Raw genomic sequence first — 20,683 nt, forward strand, 5'->3', positions numbered from 1 at the left:
ACTTAATTGAATGTGATATAGTAACTAAAGGGGTGAGAGATAACCTGGGCATTAAATGATTTTAGTGAGAAGAGAAGAAGCAAGCTATTTATAGCTTGCTTTATTTAAATCGTGGTTTTAGTATTCCTTATATACTTATATAATACTATAATTAATTTAAAGTTATTAAAAGTCTATTTAATAAAACTCTTAATAATTAATGAAAGCAAGTATTTCTATTTTGTAATTAAATAATATAAATAATATAAATAATATAAATAATTATATTTCTTTTATTATTTATTATTTATTTAATTAATAATAAGGCTTTAAATCAAATTAAATCAAATCAATTATTAATAATATTATATAAATTTAAGATTATAATTTATTACAGGATATATTAATATATATTTTCTTTTTTAAAATTAGCTTAGAAATTACAAAATTCTAAGTTAATTAAAATTTATATTGGGAAATTCTAAGCTATTAAATATTATATATATTTCTAAGAATTGAATTAATATTATAATAAGCTTATTATAAAATATAATACTTTATATAATATTAAAAAAGAAAATAGCTTTAGATTTTAAAGCTTAAATATTATTATTATATATAACTTTATTATTATTAGTATTATTTAATTAAAATATATTAGTTTTATAAAACTAATAATTTTATATTTTATTTTATAATAATTTTAATTACATAATATTTATAATAATTTGAATTATATAATATTTATAATTATTATAATAATAAAGCTAAAGTAATAAAATAAAGTATAAAGATTTCTATTTCTTGTTTTATAAAATATAAAATTAAAAAAGAAGAAAAAAAGTATTAACTAAAATAATTAAAATATTTATTATAATTATATTAAATTAAGTATAAATATATATAAGTAAATAAGCTTAAAAAATATAATAATAAAATTAGAAGCCTTATTAGCTATTTTATTATATAAGTTATTAATATATATAAAGATTATAAAATAAGGAATTATATTAAATAATAAAAGAGTTAATTAAATTAGCTAGAAAAGAGCTTAAGTAAAGTATAAAGCTTTAAAATATAAGTATATAGATTTTAACTAAGTAAAGTAATTATACTAGCCCTAAATTAATAATTCTTATTATAATATATTATTTAAAAAAGCACGAATATTATTGTCGGTTCACCAGGAACGCATAGCACCGTCACATAATCGTGGAATGCTATTTGCGTAAGTTAGTAAAGTGGTTATTATTCAGAAGTAAGGATCGCAGTATCGTGGTGTTGATATGCGATCCCTAAATCTGCTAAGCCTAATGGGGACTAGCCTACCGGTCGAGTCACGCCTGCGATGCGAGCTCACATGACTAGTCACATGACCAGGAAATTCGCAGTGTAGCTGTTCCGACACTGGAACCTCTCTGAAAACGCCAAAAACAGTGCTTCCCTCCCATTGCATACTAATTTCCTAATTCGGCCTAGTCTCAAACCTCCCAAACGCTCAGTATCCCTCCCGTCCAATATTCCCATTTCTCTCTATCTAATATGCCCTATTCCCACCCAATATTTCCATCTAATATTCCCATTTCCCACTAGTATGTCCATTTCTCACTAGTATGTCCATTCCCAGTGTGCCTATTCCTTCCATTCCCAGTATGCCCATTCGCGTTTAACCCACTCCTGTACGTTGTGAAGCTTGGAATTCGAATCCAGCAGAGGTATAGGTGGGTATGACGCTTCTATTGGTTCATTGAAAGGCATGGAATTGTCCGAAACCGGTAGCAGGAATTGCAGAAGGTAAAGAGAGGGTATAAGCTAGACAGCCATTGGTGAGAGGTATTGATTGAGATGAAATGAGGGTGGTAGTCGAAAGAGATTTCGGAATAGAGCCTGTAGAGGTTCCTATTAATGGTTCGATGACGGTTGCAAAGAGAATAGCAGGTTCGTTGCATCCATCAGTTTCCACTGGTTCGTTAGTATCCATTAGAATAGCTAATTCGTTGGTATCCAGTTCGTAAATATCTACTAGAAGAGCCTCAAAGGTAAAGGATTCGGTTTTTGGAGGTTCGTTGGTATCGGTATCCACTGGCAAAACTTTAATTAGAAGAGCTTCCGTAATTGGAAGAGCTCCCAAAGTGTCCTTTTCGACTAAAGTAATATAGGAATCTGAATACTAATTCTCTGCTTTGTCCGTATCTGCCAGAAGAGCCTTAAAAGCATTACCTGATTCGTCCTTACTGCCCTTATTATCCTGTTCTCCCTTAGCTTTAGCTATATACTATAGATAGGCTCTATTAAAGCGCTCCATTTCGGCCATATATCGAAAATAAGCACTAGTAGGTGGTTGGCCAGGTAGTTAAAGACGTCGATTCCCTTTTAAGGATATAAAGACCGAGGTAATAGGGCCCTTCTAAAGGTCCGCTCTAGCCCCGTTATTATTAGCCGTATTCCAGATATGCTATTCTTCCTCCTAAACGAGGTTAATTAAGGATTAGGTAATTGAAAGGTTCTTGTAGTCTTGGTATACGTAAACGCTACCGTATCAAAGGACTGCCCGTAAGTATAATAGTTCTATCTGATCCAAACGATTAAAGGTTATTCGACTAAAGTTCTTGAAGTCGTATTTGAACAAGTCCCAGAGATTATTATTAACTATTTTATAAACGGTAGCTTGGAATAGCTTGGTATTCAGGTATTCGGATAACTGCTCTTTGGTGGAGGTAGCTATATTGATTCTGTATCTCTACTTGATTCGTGCTTTTCACTGCTTTGCTTATAAGATAGAATTATCCATAGTATCCCAAACCTTTCAGGTTCTTTCTAGTGTGTGTGTGTGTGTGTATGGTTCGAAGTAAGGGGGGCTCGAAGGTGAGGTAATTCGTGGAACTCATAGAATTCGAGGTAAGGAGGGGTATTTGAGATAAGGAGAGGTAGGGAGAGGTATTTGACAGGCTCCTAAGGTGAAGGATCGTCGTTTCTGGACAGAGGGGGTTCCGGTGGTTTGCGTGGGTTTGTAAATATTTTGTCTGTAACGAGAAATTTAGAAGTGAAATATCGCGATTCCGGAGGGTTTGAAGGTTCTAAAGGTTCTGAGGGTTCTGAAGCTCGAGGGGTTTAACTTGAAGGTAAAGCTGAAGCTGAAGTGCTTTAAGGGTGTTCCAGAGGGTGGTATTCCAGAAGGTGGAGTTCCAGAGAGTGGGGTGGTATTCGAGAGGTTCCCAAGGCTAAGGGATCGTCGATTCGGTCAAGGGTTACTCTAGTGGTTTGCAGAGGGTATTCGGCCTTGCGAAAGAGCGATTGAATAAGGGTTGCTCTGGTGGTTTGCGAGGTTCAGGCGTTCGTAATCTTGTAAAGGAGCGATTTTAATGGTTGCTTTGGTAGTTCGTAGAGGGTATTTGGCCTTGCGAAAGAGTGATTAACGTAAGATGGTTAAATGGCTGACCGTTTATGGTGTTTTGGCAAGAAGCAGTGTCTTTCATTCCTATAGAACCGAATTATAGGTAAAGGCGACTATTATTCCCCCCTTTAATATAGTATAATCGGACCTTAGTAAGATCAAGTATGTATTTCCTCCTTATAGAACCGAATTATAGGCAAAGGATTAATAGTTGTCCCTTCTTTAACTTGAATAATGGCTTTGCCCTCAAGGAACCGAATCTTGAGCAAGTATAGTTTAATTCTTTCTAATCTATAAGTACTAACTAATTAGTATCGGTTTACCAGAAATATATAGTACTATTATATAATTATAGAATACTATTTATATAAGTTAGTAAAGTGGTTATTATTTAGAAGTAAGAATTATAGTATTATAATATTAATATACGATTCCTAAATCTACTAAGCCTAATAGGGACTAGCCTACCGGTCGAGTCACGCCTATAATGCGAGCTTATATAACTAGTTATATAACTAGGAAATTTGTAATATAGCTATTTCAATAATTATATTTTACTAATTTTATCTAATTAGAGAGCTTTAAAATAATAAAAATCATTTAATATATAGATTTTAAAAAGCTATATTAATTTCTAATTTAAATAAACCTAATATATATTATTATCCTAAATTATTAAATTTTAGAAAATATTTATATTAAGTTTATTTTTCTATTAATACTAGAGTTTCTAATTAAATTATTTTTCTTTAATACTCTTTTAAAGTTCTTTTTTTTAAATTTCTAATTATTATAAATATAGCTTATACTAAATCTATTTCTTTTTATATTATTATTAAATGAATTTCAATTTATAAATTTATAATATTCTTAATCTAAAATATATATCTGCTTTACTTTTATTTAATTTTCTTTTAAATTATCTAATACTTCTAGTATTTTATTATTAAAGCCTAAAAAGAATTTAGCTAAATATTATACTTTTTATTTTATTATACTAGTTTAACAGAAATCCTTTATATAAGTTATTATAAGTTTTTTATATTATTTCAAAGCTTGTTTTTAATTTAATATAGTTTCTTTTACTTTAAAAAGTAAAAGTAATAATTCTTACTATAATATTATTTATAAAAGTACTTATTATTAGAAATATAATTCTAGTTATTTTTATATTATTATTTCGAACTCTTATATATTTATTATATAGCTTTTTCTTAATTCTTTTTATAAATTCTAATTTTTAAAGTATTTATTTGCTTTTAAATACTTTATTTATATTATATTCAAAATTATCGAATCTAATAAAAAGAATAATAATAAAAGCTCGTTTAATAAAGCTTAAAAGGCTATTAAAAAGAATACAAAGTAATCTAATTAAGTAAAGAATATTTTATATAAGCTTATTAATATTATTATAAAACGCTTTTAAATCTTTTATTATTTTACCTTTAAGTTCTATTATTTTAATAAATTTTACAAATAAATTTTATAAATAAAATCCTCTTTTTTTATTATTTAATTATTTTAATTTTTGCTTTAATATTTTTAAAGATTTAATAAAGCTTTAAAGTTTTTAAATTTAAATTAAAATAGATTTTTTATAAATTTATTTATAAATATATAATTTAAAAAATGCCTTTATTATATTTTTAATATAATAAAGCTTTATAATAATTAATTAAATAATTTATTTATTATAAAATATAATTTAAAGCTTTAAATAGCTTCTAGAAAGCTATAGTTTCTTTTATTATATAATATATAATATATAATATATAATATATAATATATAAATTAATAAAATAATTAATATTCGGAAATAAGAATTATAATATTATAATATTAATATATAATTTCTAAATCTATTAAGTCTAATAGAAACTAGCTACTAGTTAAATTATTTATAAAATACGAGATTATATAATTATATTTCGTGTTTCGAATTCTATAACTATATATATAACTCTCGAAAAAATAACTATACTAATATTAAAACCTTTCTAAAAATACAAAAAATAGTATTTCTTTTCTAATTATATACTAATTTTCTAATCTGGCCTAATATTAAATTTCTCAAACATTTTATATATTTATATTATTTTTAAGGTTTTAGTTATATATTAAAAACTATAGTCTTTTATATATAACTTTTCTTTCTATAATATTTTTCTATTTTATATACTTATTTTTTTTATTTTTATATATTTATTTCCTATTCTATTTATATATATTAATTAAGTATTTAAAGGCATTGAATAATTTTAATTCTATTATAAAGTTTATAGAATTCGATTTTCTTTTAATCTATTTAATTTCTATACTCTTTTATTATTTATATATTTAATAAAAATATATTATATTAATTATTAGATATTTCTCTCAAGTAATATCTAATTTAATAAAGTATTTATATAATGATTTCAAATCCGTATAAATAACTAATAAAAGTTTCATTTCTAGTATTTTATTAATTATTAATTTAATAGAAATATCTATATTAAAGCTATAAGCTATATTATATAATTCTAAAGCTAGAATACTTCTAATAACTTTTTTATATTAATATATCTAGTTCTATTTACTAGAACTAAAATATATTTAATTTAAAAAAAAGAAATCTCTATTATTTCTAAATAAAGTATTTATAAAAATAATTAAATATAGGAATTTCTTTATTAGCTTTATAAATTTCAGTTCTTTAATAGTATTCTTAATTTGCTATTAAATATATTTATTAAATATCTTAATATTAGTTTCCGAAAATTTAATAGTTTAAATAGTAATTAATAAATTATATAAAACTTCTAGTTAATAGACTAATATAATATATGTTTCTCTAGTATATTAGGTAATATATTAGTTTTTAATAAAGAAATCTCAATATATAATATCTTTATTATTTATAATAATAGTATTTTTAATTAATATAATTCTAAGGTTTTTATATTAGTATTTTTATATAAAAATAATTCTAGTAATTTCTATATAAATAATACTTCTATTAAATTTAAGATTATAATTAAAAGTAAGATATTTATATTCTTTAATTAAAAATTTAATTTTTTAGAGCTTTAGTTATTTTACTTTTATAAAATTATTATTTCTAATAAATAAAATATTATTAGTTTAAAGACTAATAATTCCGAAGAATCACTTATTATAAAGAAATCAAGAGTTATAAATTAATTATTTTATAAAAAACTCGTTAATATAATAGAAATAATAAGTTTTAAATTAATAGTTTCTAGCTTCCGATATATTATATAATAGTTTTACGACTTTTAGAACCAAATTATTATTTAGATTTAGCTATTTAGTAAGTTTATAAAATGAATTAATATTAAAATTATAATTAAATAAGATTATTAATTAGATATAAACTTATAATATATTTTGTAAATATAGCTTTATAATTCCTATAATTATAATAATAATATAAAAAATAATTCTTTAGCTAATATATTAAATAATTAGTAATTATATTAATATTATATATTTCTTATTATTATTATAAGCCAAAATAACTAGTTTTAACTTTTTAGGTTTTTTCTTTATATTTTTATTCTTAATTTTATTAATAAACCGTGAATTAAAAATATATATCTTTCTAATATCTAAAATCTAGAAATAATCTCAAATATATTCTTTTTTAAAAAACTAGTAATTTTAACTTAATAAGAGTTTTTATATAAGTTATTATTTTATAGAAATATTATAATATTAGAGTTTTTATAAAGGCATTTTTTATTATACTTTAGTAAAATAGCAGAAATAGTAAAAGAAATTATATCTATATTACTTTTAGCTTTATTATAAAGTTTAGAAATAGATTTAGGTTCGAAATTATTAGTAATAATTTTAATATTTCTTATATAAAAGAGTTTTATAGAAATTAAATAAAAGATAATATTATTATATAATAGAACTAGTATATAAGACTTCCCGTTTATTACTATAAGCTTATATAGCCTATTTTAATTATTAGATTAATTAGTATTTCCTTTATATTATATAAGAATATTTGAATTTAAAAAAAAGTTTATAAATATTAATAATACTAAAACTATTTTAAATATTTAGGATATTTATAATTTAATATCTAGCTTAAAGCTTCTGAATTTCTATTATTACCTTTTTAAATACTATTAATTATTATAGTATAATAAATAATAAAGTATTATATTTAGTTATTTGAAATAAAATATTATAAACTAAAAAAATTAAAATAATATTATTAAGTTCTATAAAGTTATTAATAGTTTTAAAAGCTATTTAAAATATAATATTCTAATTAATTCTATTAATTTTAATTATAATAATAAAATAAATATATTAAATCGGGCTATAATAATATTTATAATTCTAATAAAACTATAAGCTTTTATAGAAATAATTTTAATTTTAGTATTTATAGTATTTATAAATTAAATAAATCTTTTATTAGTAAACTACTTTCTAATATTTACTATAATATAATTAAAAGGGCCTAAATAAATATTAATTTAATATTATTTTAGGGTATTTTAAATATATAAAATACTAATATTTTATAACTATTAGCTAGCTTAATATTAAATGCCTTTATTAATAATAATAAAATAGTTAAAGCTAATATTATTCTAATAATTATTCGAATTTCTAGTATTATTTATAGTATTTTATAAAGTATTTAAAGGCTTTTATATTAATATTATAGCTTATTTATTTTAGTATATTTCGCAGTTTATTAATTAATAAATAATTAAAATATTAATATAGATATTATAAAAAAATAAGAATTATAATTAAAGAATTCGAAAATAAAGCTTTATAATATAGTATTTTAAAACAGAAAAAAGTATTTAAAATATTATATTATAAATATATAATATCTAGTATAAGTAATAAAATAATTAGTAAAATTATTAAAATAAATTTCTAATTTATTTATATTAGCTAAACTAAATAAAAATAAAATCTTAATAAATATAATATAAAATTATACTTTCCTAATTAGTATTTTTACTATTATAAATCTAATAGAAAATATAAATCTAATACTAAATAAAATATTAATCTAATATTCAAAATTTTTATTAAGTTTAATACTATTATTAGTTTATTATAAAGCTTAGAATTAATTAGAACTAGTAATTAAGAATCTAGAAATTCTAGTATTAATTATAATTCTATAAAAGTAATAAATATTATATTTGAAAATACTATTTATTATAAAAGTTTAAATATCTTTTATTACTAATTCTATTAATACTTTATTATATTCTAAAATATAGTTTTTATTTATTAATTAATATTATAAATATAGTATTTAGAACTTAGAAAATAAGGTAAAAAATTTCTTATAAAAATAATTTAAAATTAAGAAAAAGAAAACTAGAATATAGAAAACTATAAGGAAATATATATATCTTATAATATACTAGTTTTAAAGAAGCTTAGTTTTCTAAATATCTCTAGTATATTTCAAGTATATTTCCTTAATAAAGTAGTTATAATATTTATATTTAGAAGATATTTAATATCTGGCTAGAAATTTCAGATATTAGATATCTGGAAATTATAATATTAGTTTTCTTTTTAAAATAAGCTTATTTCTGAGCTTTATAAAAGCTATTAATTTCTCTAATTTTATACTATTTTCTTTTCTAAAATAAACTAATATTTCGAAACTAAATATTATATATAAAAGACAAGTGCCTTTAATATATAATTTAAAGATTTTATTATTATTTCTATATAGTTCTAAATAAGTATTATTTTCTATATAATCTAGCTAATATTATAGGTTTTATAAAAATTCTAATATATTAATATTATTATTATTATAGAAACTTTATAAAACCAGGAAACTATTACTTAATATTAAAGCTAAATATTATATTAGATTCTTATTCTAACTAATCTATTAGATTTTATATTTTAGCTTATTTTTTACTAGCTTAACTATAATAATTCATTTAATACTATATTTTTATTTATTATTCTTTAATATTAATAAAAGCAATTCCGTATTTATATAATCTAGCTAATATAGGCTTTAATAAATTAATAGTTGATAAATATTAATAATATTATTAATAAAAGTAAATCCAGGCTTAATAATAGCTATAGAACTAATATACTATATTTATAGGCCTTATATTACCTTTTCCTTTAATATAGTAGAATTCCGATATAGTAAAGGTAATATAAAGCCTATAAATATAATATATTAGTTCTATAGTAGCCTTATAATATTAAGGCCCTGGATTAATAATTATTAATTATTAAAAAATTAATATAATTATTTAATTATTATTTATTAAGCTTATTAGAGTTTATACTAAATCTAGTAAAGGATTTTGGAAGTTCTTTTATAGCTTCTTTATATAGAAAACTAGATATATCTTTATAATTTCCGGTAGTTTTAGGAAAAACAAATAGCTATATTATTCTAAAATCTTAAATAGACTTTTTATTTAATTCTCTAGTTTCCGGCTCAAATAATTAAATATCTAGTATTTTATAATAACTTATATTTTATTTCGGACTTTGAAATTAATTAAATAGTAGTATTTATTAGTTTATATTATATATTATTCCTATATTTGCCCTATATAACCTTAGGCAAATTACTATAATTTATATAATTAATTTACTAATTCTTTAGCTTTATTTCTATTTAGCTTTTCTTTAAATAAGCTAGCTTTAATAATAAAATTCTAGTTTAGAGATATATAAGGCTTATAGCCATTTTTAGTTATAAATAGGAACTAGCTAATAGTTTAATATTAAAGAAAGGCTTATTAATAATTAATTATAATAATCTATTTATTCTAGTTATTCTAATAATAATTAATATATAAATATAATCTTTAATTAAAATACTAATTAATAATCTCTACTTATTTATTTATTTATTTAAAAGTAATTAGCTATTAAAAGCTTAAGCTTTATACTAATTCTTATATAGAATTTGCTCTAAAAATCGGATATAAATTAGAGTTTTTAATCTAATATAATTATTTCTGAAATATCTATTTAATATATTATATAAAATAAAAATAGAAATATTAGTTATTTAGCTATAATTATATCTTATACGGGAATTGTAATTAGATACTTAGATAAGTAATTTATAAATATAATAACTATATTATAGCCCGATTTACTTTCTAGATAATTCTTAAAATCTATAATAATATATTATTAAAGATAATTAAGAACTAGAAAGAAATAAAGCAAATTAAGCTTTTTATTTCTAGATATATATAATCTCTTATAAATATAGTAATTATTATAGTATTAATTAATATCTTTATTTATAAATTATATAAAAGAAAAACTATAATAAAACAAAAATTCATATAAAATATATTAAAGTATAAAACGTAATTTAATAGTAAAATAATAAGATTAAAAGTATAAATAGTATATAGTATATAAAAGCTTAATTAAATAAATATTAAACAAGAATTATTATTTAGAACTATAGAAAAACTAGTTTTCTTATATAATTTCTATAAATTATATATAAAAGGCTATAGTTTTTACTATTATAGTATGGCAGGCCATACTCTCTAAAAATTATATTATTTTAGTAGTTTTAAGATTTTAGTTATATAGTAAAGGCTATAGTCTTTTATATATAACTTATAGAAATTATATAAGAAAGCTAGTTTTTCTATAGTTCTAAAAAATAATTCCTTCTTAGTATTTAATTAATTAAGCTTTTATATACTATATACTATTTATACTTTATTATTTATACTTTTAATCTTATTATTTTACTATTAAATTATATTTTATATTCTAGTATACTTTATATAAGTTTTTGTCTTATTATAGTTTCTTTTTATATATTTTATAATAAGTAATATAAAGGAAATCGAAACTTTATAATTAAAATAATACTTTTATAAAGTTTTAAGGGATTTTTATAAGGCGAATTATTAATTTAATAAATTTGGAAAGAAAAGGGCTATTATAATACTTTAAGCCTAAAGTCAAAATATTAAAAATATATAAGTATTAATCTTAGTATTTTATATTAATTTCTAATATATCTAGTAACTTAAATACGGGTTAGTTATAAGATATAATTACTAGTATAATATATAAAAGTAATAGAAATAGAAGCTAATTATAAAAAGAAAAGAAATAGAGGAAATAAAATAAGAAATATTATACTAAAATAATATAAGTTAGATCTTAATTAGAAATGAATTTTAATATTCGAAAATAAAATTATATTATTAATTTATATATTATCTTTAGTTATAATAAAAACCGGAATAAAAATAGTATTAGTTTTAATAGAAAAGCTTATTTCTAAATTCGGAAAAGATATTTAAAAGAGAAAATATTCTTAATTTTAAATAAAATAATAAATAGTAATTAGAAATAAAAATTTAAAAGAAATTAGATATAAGAAATTATATAAATAATCTAGAAAAGCTTTTAGAGAAAAAAAGAATATTAAATAGAAATAAAAAAGAGAATTTAGAAAAGTCGGAAAAATTAGTAAAATTATATTTATTATTTTTATTATTATTTTTAATAATATTATTAAATATATTTAGTTTAATAAAATTAAAAAAAGATATTATAAGTATTAAGTTAATAAAATAAAAAAAGAATACAAGTAATAGAAATAAAATTAGAAAAGCTATTATTTTATTATTACTAATATTAAAACTCGAACCTAAACTATATCTATTATTATTAATTAGTTTTTCCCAAATTCCGGTTCTTAAACTAAAAGATATATTTAAATAAGAAATTAGCTTTTTAGAAATCTTATTAGTCAAAATCTCGGATATAAAAACTCTATAATTAATTATAGAAGAAATTATTGAGATTAATATAACTAAAAATAAATATATACTAGTATTAGATTTAAATCTATTATTTATAGAAGTTTCTAAAATATTATAGTTTTAAGAAAGTAATATTTCTATATTTTTGAAATAATATATAGATATATATAAGAACTATTATATTTCTAATAATATTAAAAGAAAGAAAATTATTTATTATATCTCTTTTATTTATAAGAATTAGATTAAGGCTATACTAGAATATTATATTAATAATTCAGGAAATTATTAGAAAATTAAATTCTTTAAGGCCTTATTAAAGAAATTCCGAGAATATAACTAGAAAATACTTAAAATTAGCTATAATTTTCTTAATTAGATTATTATATAAGCCTAGAATAAAGAAATCTTTTCTAAGTCTTATATTAATATATTTAATAAAGTATTAAAAAAGTTACTAAAAAGAAAAGAAATAAATAAAATTATTTAATACCGAGAATTTATAAGAAAGTTATCTGTTTTAATAAGAAGTTATATTCTTAAAAATATAAACTTTAAGCCTATAAACGTTTTTATCTATAAATATAGTAAGATATATAAAAAGGCAATAATATTCTATTAGTATAAAAAGAAGAAATACTATTTTAATTTTACTAATAATTCGGATATATCTAGATTTAAATAAGAATATTTGAATATAATAGTTTATAATATAGTTTTCAAACCAGAAAATAATAATTTTTTACTAGTTTCTCTTATAATACTTTCTAAAACTATTATAAATATAAGTAAAAAAAGAATCTAGTCTATAGCTAATTATATAAAATCTACTAAAAGTAATAAACCTAAAAGAAATAATATTAACTAGTTAGTAAAAAGTCTAGAAAAATTATTTATTATTATTATAATTTAAAAGAACCTATAGAAATAACTTAATATAATTATTATTATAATTCGAGAAAACATCTATAGTTTATTTATATAATCTAGCTAATTATAGTAGAAATAATAGTATTAATAGCCTAGTAAATATAATTCGAATCTTCGAGGAAAATATATTAGAGATTATAGAGAATACTATAGTAGCTATAATAATTAAGCTAAAATAAATAAAGAATCTAGATAATTATATTTTAGAAAAAATTAGTTTTAAGTATAATTAAAGAATATTATTTAAGTTAATATAGCCTATAGTATAGACCTAGAATCAAGAGAATAAATTTACTATAAATACTATAATAGAAATAAAAATAATAATATTAATCTAGAATATATTTATATTTCTTAATTCTATTATCTATTAATAAAAAAAACTTATAAATTATAGATATATTTACTAATTTAATAGAAAATAGTATAAAGGGCTATTTAAGCCTAAATAAGAAAATATTTCCTTTTCTTTACTAATAAATACTAGTAGTTTAATTAAATTATTTTCTAAATCCAAAAAAAAGAATTTAATTATAATTTGAATACTTTACCCAAAAATATCTAAAAATTAATAGAGAATATCTAGTTTACTAGACAAGAAAGAGAAAAGGAAATTAGCTAATCGGAATTTATATATAGAAGCAAGCAAGTTATATTTAGGGAATCTAAATAGCTACTTTATTTTAAAAGAAATTATATTAGAATTACTAATATTTCACGTTCTGAAATTAATAAATAATATTATAATAGGTTTTTTATTAAAGAAAAAGAAAAAAGAAATAGAAATAGCTAAAGAGGTTTTCTGAAAATAAACTGGAATAGAAGAAAAGCTATTCTATATAAGAGGCTAAAAGAATATTACTTTAAGAGATAATAGATAAAAAAAATAGTATAGCTAAGGAAATAAATATTAATATTTCCAGAAATAAATAGAATAAATTAGGAATCTAATATATTTTTAACTATAATAAATATAGGACTTCTAAAGTTAATAATATTTTAATAAAACTACTAAAGAAAGTAATCTCAAGTGCGGTGTTTGACCCCCTGGGTTTAGCGCCCGCTGTATTAGGCAAGGTGCGTATACGGGCCAGCCGCCGCTTTCAACGTCTACTCTCTCCCTCCTAGTTTAAAGGGCAGGCGACCAGGGTCTTTACCAGGGGTTTTTGCTACGGTTTCTAGCCAATCAAAGATAAGAACCTTCTAGAACCACGCACTCCTTTACTTAATACTGCCGGCAGAATTGTTACTATGCAATTGAAGCTATTCACACTTTCTAATAGACGTACGACGCCTCCTTAATACTCCCCTACGGAGACGCTTACCCTCTGAGATCCTTGAGACTCCTCTTCTACTACTACCGCTCTTACAGCTCTATATATAGTCTTAGGACTCTCAAAATAGGCCTAGGCCCTCTCGTAAATCCCCTACCGTTCTTGAAAGCTCTCAAATAATCCCTTAGGGCTTTATATACTCTCTATCAAACTCTAGCTATGTAGCAAGACATTAATAATAATCCACGGTATAGAGAAACAGTTAAAGCTGCATTGAGATGAGATCTTGTAGTAATTAACAAAGAACGTACGAAAGTGGGGAAGTAGGGAGGATATCCTTTTCTATATTCGTAGGGGAAGATGCAAATGAATGCGATAACAAAAACGGTGAGAATTATAGTAATAATAGCGCTGCCGATGCCTGACTATATATTAGAGCCTTTGTAGCGGGTATAAGCAGATTTGGTTCCTACGGAGGATAAGTATTCGTACAGGTGCCATTACGGTCTGTTTATACCGCATTGGCGGAATATTTTTTCCCAGAATAAGAGAGACGTACTTTTCAAGTTTGAATCACCGCTGCGTTTTCCTAAGTCTCCAAGGCTACCTTCCCTATAATAGTGAGAGGTTATAGGTGGCGTGAATATCTAGGTGGTCCAGGGAGCATTATTCTAATAGTTATGACTACTCGCCTAATGTCTATATTAAGCAAGGGATAGTAAATGCAGGCGAAAACCTAAGGCCCATATTCCTTATACCAACTATCTGTTTGTACCAATCACTTCCTAGTACTACTGGGTTTATAGTACTAACAAATTTTTTATACTAATAATTTAATAGTACTAGTGGTATTATGGTACTAATATATTTCTTGTACCAATAATTCGATAGTACTACTAACCTCTTGGTACAAGTGGTTTTTTTATACTAGTAAATTATTTGTACCAGTAATTCAATAGTACCAATAATTCCTCGGTACCAATTGTCTCATGATACCAACTAGGCGTTTGTACTAATAGTATTTTGGTACTAATCTAATTTTCGTACCAACCTTTCCTCGCTTCAATCAATAGACGCAGGACCGGCAATATAGACTGGCTTCTCATCTTTGACTAGGCAAACCGACAATGACCGAGATGCAATAATCACCCGAGCATAGCCCACCTAGTAAAGTACATATATAACAGTAAGGGCATTCTCCGCAGTACAGGGAGTATAGTACCACAGTATTTATATGGCAGCGCGTATCTTCCGTATATATAGGTGATTATTCTATTTTTATGGCCCTGAGATTTGCCTCGAAGACCCGTAACTTGGTAGAAGGGGATTTGCTAGTACTGCTTACTGCTAGAGCTAAAGGCACTATGGCGTAGGGATACGAAGTATTAGAGAAGCGGTGATTCAAGACGAGCCCAACCCAGGCGTTGCGGCAGCTAATGTAATTCGTTACTGAGAAGTGGGTTATCCGGTTTGCAAAAAGCTATAAAGCTAGGTCACCTGCCACTTCCCACTCGCTTTATCCTCAATACTTCCATATAATTTTGCTCCTGCTACTACCCTCCCAAATAATTTTTACTGTCTTCCTACTTCGTTAACCCAAGGCAAACCATGGCCTCCACAAATCATATACATCTATATCTTCTATAGAGCCGTTTATCAGCTTCGCAATATTTGTTAATGCGGTTGACTTTCTCATTTGATAAGGAACAGGAGATGGTCGATAAACCAGAGAAGATTTCGAGAACGAGGAGGAGGAGGAGGAGGAGGAGGAAATACGCGAGGATTTGATTCAGGAGGCAAGAAGTGGAGATAAGATAAATCTGGATGCCCACACGTTGGAAATGATCAAGGATGTTAAGAAGGCTTACGACGATTTTACTAGGCGAACAAGGGGTAGAGTTGAACTCAAGGACTTGGTACTGGAGGGGTGGTAACAGCGAGCGTCTTGAAGGCTGCAACAGTTTGAGCGATGCCAATCATAAGCGAGAAGAAGGCGTGAAAGACACTCAAACCGCCGAAAATAATAACGCCCCAAAACGTGTAATAGCTGAGTGTGTCTCGATTATCGTTCCATAGCTGGCGGAGTGTGCGAGGTTGGCTAGAGTCCATGTAATGACGAAGTTGTCTAAGCCGTGTCTCGAGAATCGGGAACTCTGCATATCTGAGTGGAGTCCTCTCTCGAGTCATTATCTTGAATTTCTTGTGGATCTTGGCGGCATGTTGGAGATGGTAGTGCTTCTGGAATCTTAAGGATTCAGGTGAAGCCCAAGGTGGGTCTTTGATTCGCCTGTATTCTGTCGCTCTCTCCCTGAGGTTACCTCCGGTAGTGAAAAGTATTGCCCATGTCGCTGCAATCTCCTGTTGGAATTTATAAAGTGAAATATTTCTCTGAATCAGTTCAGGGGTAGACTCAGAGAACCGTTGCAAGCACCTGCATGTGATTTATTAGTCTGGGTCATGATTTGCTGATCCACAGCAAGGTAGAAAACCTACCGTTCCTGGAAATTATATAGTGGTATGTATATATCTTCGGAGGTTACCCAAAGGACCCACAGCGTTGACTTCTCTATGTCCAGTTTGAGGTGATTCTCAATAAATGTAGTCCATCGAATTGAAAGTTTTTCAATCTTCTAAAGAGCATATAGATTGAGATCATCTAGTCTGAATGACACACCAGAAGCACATTCAATGTCTGTTTCCTTAACTTTGGTCGATACCTGAAGCTCCCCGATGTTGAAAAGTCTCGGACACTCAGTCCAAGAAGTTTAGCAAGATAACTCGGATCACTATCCTTGATAAGCCAAAAATAGTCTATCGTATTGATCCATTGCCTGTACTGCCTGGCGCTGGAGGCCATATCACCAGGCCGCAAATTCGCACCTTCTGGGTTGCCCAAAGGCCTCACGAAATTCAGAATGAACAAAGCTTGAAAAACGATAAGAATTTGAATGCTGTACTTTCGATATCCCCAGCACTGGTGGGTTGTTCCAGGACACCACAACGATAGCAATCACTCAAAATGTCTCCGATCCTTGTTTCGCTGCCTCCCACTGCTAAACAACAACATGCCAGAACTTTAAAGTTAACTGTTGAACCCGGAGAAGGGAGGCCGAACAGGATTCCACGCTCAGGCTTTCCCTCAAGTTTCTTGAAACGCCAGGATAACATGCATGCGTATTCTTTCGCCAGTCCTTCTCGAACATGGAGTTACTCCCCGTTCCTAAGGTTCTCTTCCATGCTAGAAGATCCTTTGAAAGTAAGGGTGTATAGCCTATCTATATAGCCCTCACGCGAGAAGAGCTCCTGAAAGCGGCTGCGCATGTTTGGATTCTCGGGGACGCGCAGCAGAGTATTGAATGGCTTCACTTTGCTCCATATATATCCGATCTCCTTCTCCTTAGATCTTAAGTGGGTATCGCTTTCCGAGGCACCAGATTCAACGTCAGGCACCAAACCATCCTTGAAACTGGGATCTCTGAGGACCTCCGCAAGCAACTTAACGATAGTGCGCAGCTTCTCGGTCGTTGCGGTGTTCTTTCCAGGGATCTCGTCGGGTGGTTGGCTTGCACCAGGCTCTGGCCCAACTAATGGTCGGCGCACCGACTTGGCCTCATTACCCTCCTCACCAAGCTGCTCAGTCCGCTCTTGATCTTTGGCGGCAGACTGTGCTTCTCCCTCTCCAACAGCCTCGGCGACTAAGACGCCCGCAGCTTCGGCCGTGAGCGGAGTCTGGCTGGCTGCCTCTATCAATGGAACAGCTTCTGGGGCTTGAGATGACATTTTGACAAGATGGCGCTTTCTCAGCTGTGGTATATGGCTTGGTTTGCAGTTGAAGGAAGCTGGAAACCGATGGAAGATACGGTATTGTGGGGTGCCACGAAAGTGTGTGAAGGTGGCGCTGGCCAGCAAATGGGAGAGAGGCTTCCTTGAGCCAATGGCAGAATCAACTCGCATTCCAAACTGCGAAAGCAATTTCGCTATTAATACATTATGTTAAAGAATAGTGTGCGATGTCATCCTTCATGTTTTCTGGGTTCCACCCGAACCAGATACGTCCTACAGCTCGGCTCATGCCGGGGCCATTAATTTCTCCATCTCACTTAGACAGCAAGGAACTCAGAGACTGGAAGCCTCCTTTCTGCTTACCTGTCAAACTCTGCCATCGCCCATAGCTCTTGGTCTCGAGATCGCGCTTCCAAATATTATAGATCCAGCACACCTCGTTCACGTTGACCTACTCCAATACAACAATAAGCAAAATCGAAGTATCCCTCCCAAAACCTCTCTCATATTTCCGATCCCGACCCTTATACGTGAGCTAACCCTATTAGAAACGAATACCTGGAGTTTTATTGATGTGTAAAATAGTAGACTTCTTGACTACTAGTTAGTTGTTCACGGGCCGTCGATGTCGGCTCTTAAAGACCATGAGCGGGTTGTGTGAGAGGTGATGGAGTAGAGAAAAGTTGCGGAGATGCTTGGGAGTATGATTAAGAGGTTGAACGGTGAGGAGTTGTTGTTGGGCGGGGTAATTATCATTTTGTCAGTCGTGATTCCACCACTTTCGTAACTTTTCGTCTCTACCCATTTCATACTGGCATTTGGACTTGGATATCTGGATACACACAAAGGACTCGCCATATGTTCATTCAAAAGACAAAAACAAACCGAATAGAAATGAATTTATATAATTATAATAACTTGTTTACCTTCATTTCCGCTGTCTAGTATCGAGTCTTTTTTAAAGTTAGTAGACAGAAATGCTCCAACTTTACGATACTAATCCTGGCCTGTAGCCTTTCAAACAAAGCCCCAGAACTGTATATAATCATGACCTGTAAATTCTTTTAGAATCGGTATGAAAACCTTGTCGGCTTTAGTTTTGGAGAATTCCCGATCTAGGTAGATAGAAGACCGTACTCGTTCGGGAAATCGTAGACTCCCCGACTTGTTATCAATATCTAGTGTACCTTGAAATAGAGGCGGATAACGTAAATGTATATAGTCACCGGTGACTTCCCCAAATTAGTTATTTAAGAAAGTAGTATTAGCCTCGACGACCTTTACTAAGGCTTTGTAGGTTTTTTTAGTTATAGTCGAAGAGACAGCTATTATAGCATCTGTAGAAACCCAGGGCCGTGACGGAGCCCGATAGCTTAATGTGCTTTTGTAGAAGGTTTCCTCGATATTATGAGCTTAATAACTTGATAAGCGTTTGTCGAAGGCTTCCTCAATCTCATAAACCCGCTATATTATCTATAACCTCGGGGGCCGGTGCCGTTGTGGGAGGTTAGGGTTGAGAGTGGGATGGATATTGTGATTAGGGGGTTGGTTTTGGTTACGAAGGTTAGGGAGAGGAGGGTGGTGTTGCTGAGGTAGGAACATGGGATTACAGGGAGGTATTATTGCGAGCTTTGGGCGAGGGTTGCGTTGTAGGGTATTCCCATGGCGTCCCAGATTGACATTGCGAGGGTGGGGGAGAGGTAGGAATAGCCGTAGATGCTGAGTGCGGCTTATTGGGAGACGTTTGATGGGATCGTGATGCTGTGTTGGGATGTGCTGCTGTTGAGTGAGAGGGCGGTGAAGGTTATCAGGAGCTGTGGGTCTTGAGGGGCGAGCTCGATGTTCTGGACGTTTCTTGTAGTTGTTGAGAGGTCGATTAGTGGTCCTTGGATGCGTACTGTGTTAATACCGCCGAATAAGACGTGCCCTGTGTTCTTAGTAAGGGAGTCACTCTATAGACTGAATATTTCGCTTTGGATCAATCCCTTGTTGACGAGAACCTGTGGGAATATCGGGTATAGAGTTCCGTTGTTATCGGGATTAATATATATCGAGGAATTAGAGGCGGGTAGACCAATACCGAGTTAATATAACACTCATTATACTGGCTAGGTATAGTCTATAGCCTCGTTGCCCCAGAAAGCCGAGGAGACGAACAGCAGGCTCGGTAGAGAAAGGCTAGCGATATTAAAGTTGTTGGAGGCGAAGGTCGCTAAGTATTCAGAAGCTGAATAAAAGATTACTTCTATAGGATCGAGTGGGACGATTACGGTGGCAATCTGGGGGCGGAAAGAGCTGGAGAGCGAGCTATCGTCTTTGGAGTAGATAAATCAGTGCTGTTCCGAAGTATCTATAGGAGGCAGCTCTGGAGTTACTCACATAGTGTATTATAAGACCAAGATGCGAACCCGCCAGTCCATGTTTCCGTCGTATTGCTTACCATAAGATCGCCTCCGCTGATAGTTACTTGCAAAGTAATTTTCTGAGGTAGAGTGCCGACAGTGTAGTTAACGTTCTATACTTCG

At 27.5% G+C, this 20,683-nt stretch overlaps 2 protein-coding genes across 2 annotated transcripts; both read right to left on the reverse strand.

Annotated features, from left to right (window-relative positions):
• Window positions 1-16,280: 16,280 nt before the first annotated feature.
• K444DRAFT_704972 (uncharacterized protein) lies at window positions 16,281-17,232 on the reverse strand (the record flags this gene model as incomplete). The annotated part of the gene is made up of 3 exons (XM_024888095.1): window positions 16,281-16,806; window positions 16,869-17,005; window positions 17,050-17,232. The coding sequence occupies 3 exons, from the start codon at window positions 17,230-17,232 to the stop codon at window positions 16,281-16,283; spliced, it is 846 nt and encodes a 281-aa protein (XP_024730075.1).
• A 210-nt stretch (window positions 17,233-17,442) lies between these two features.
• Window positions 17,443-18,178, reverse strand: K444DRAFT_704975 (uncharacterized protein). The gene has a single exon (XM_024888096.1). It carries the CDS (start codon window positions 18,153-18,155, stop codon window positions 17,583-17,585), a length of 573 nt encoding a protein of 190 aa, XP_024730076.1. The 5' UTR covers window positions 18,156-18,178; the 3' UTR covers window positions 17,443-17,582.
• Window positions 18,179-20,683: the final 2,505 nt, after the last annotated feature.

The sequence above is a fragment of the Hyaloscypha bicolor genome (genome assembly GCF_002865645.1).
Source record: "Hyaloscypha bicolor E unplaced genomic scaffold K444scaffold_165, whole genome shotgun sequence".
NCBI classification, from domain to species: domain Eukaryota; kingdom Fungi; phylum Ascomycota; class Leotiomycetes; order Helotiales; family Hyaloscyphaceae; genus Hyaloscypha; species Hyaloscypha bicolor.

Coding starts and splice junctions, on each gene's coding strand:
- K444DRAFT_704975 (XM_024888096.1), bottom strand. CDS start 18,155: ATGTCATCTCAAGCCCCAGAAGCTGTTCCATTGATAGAGGCAGCCAGC.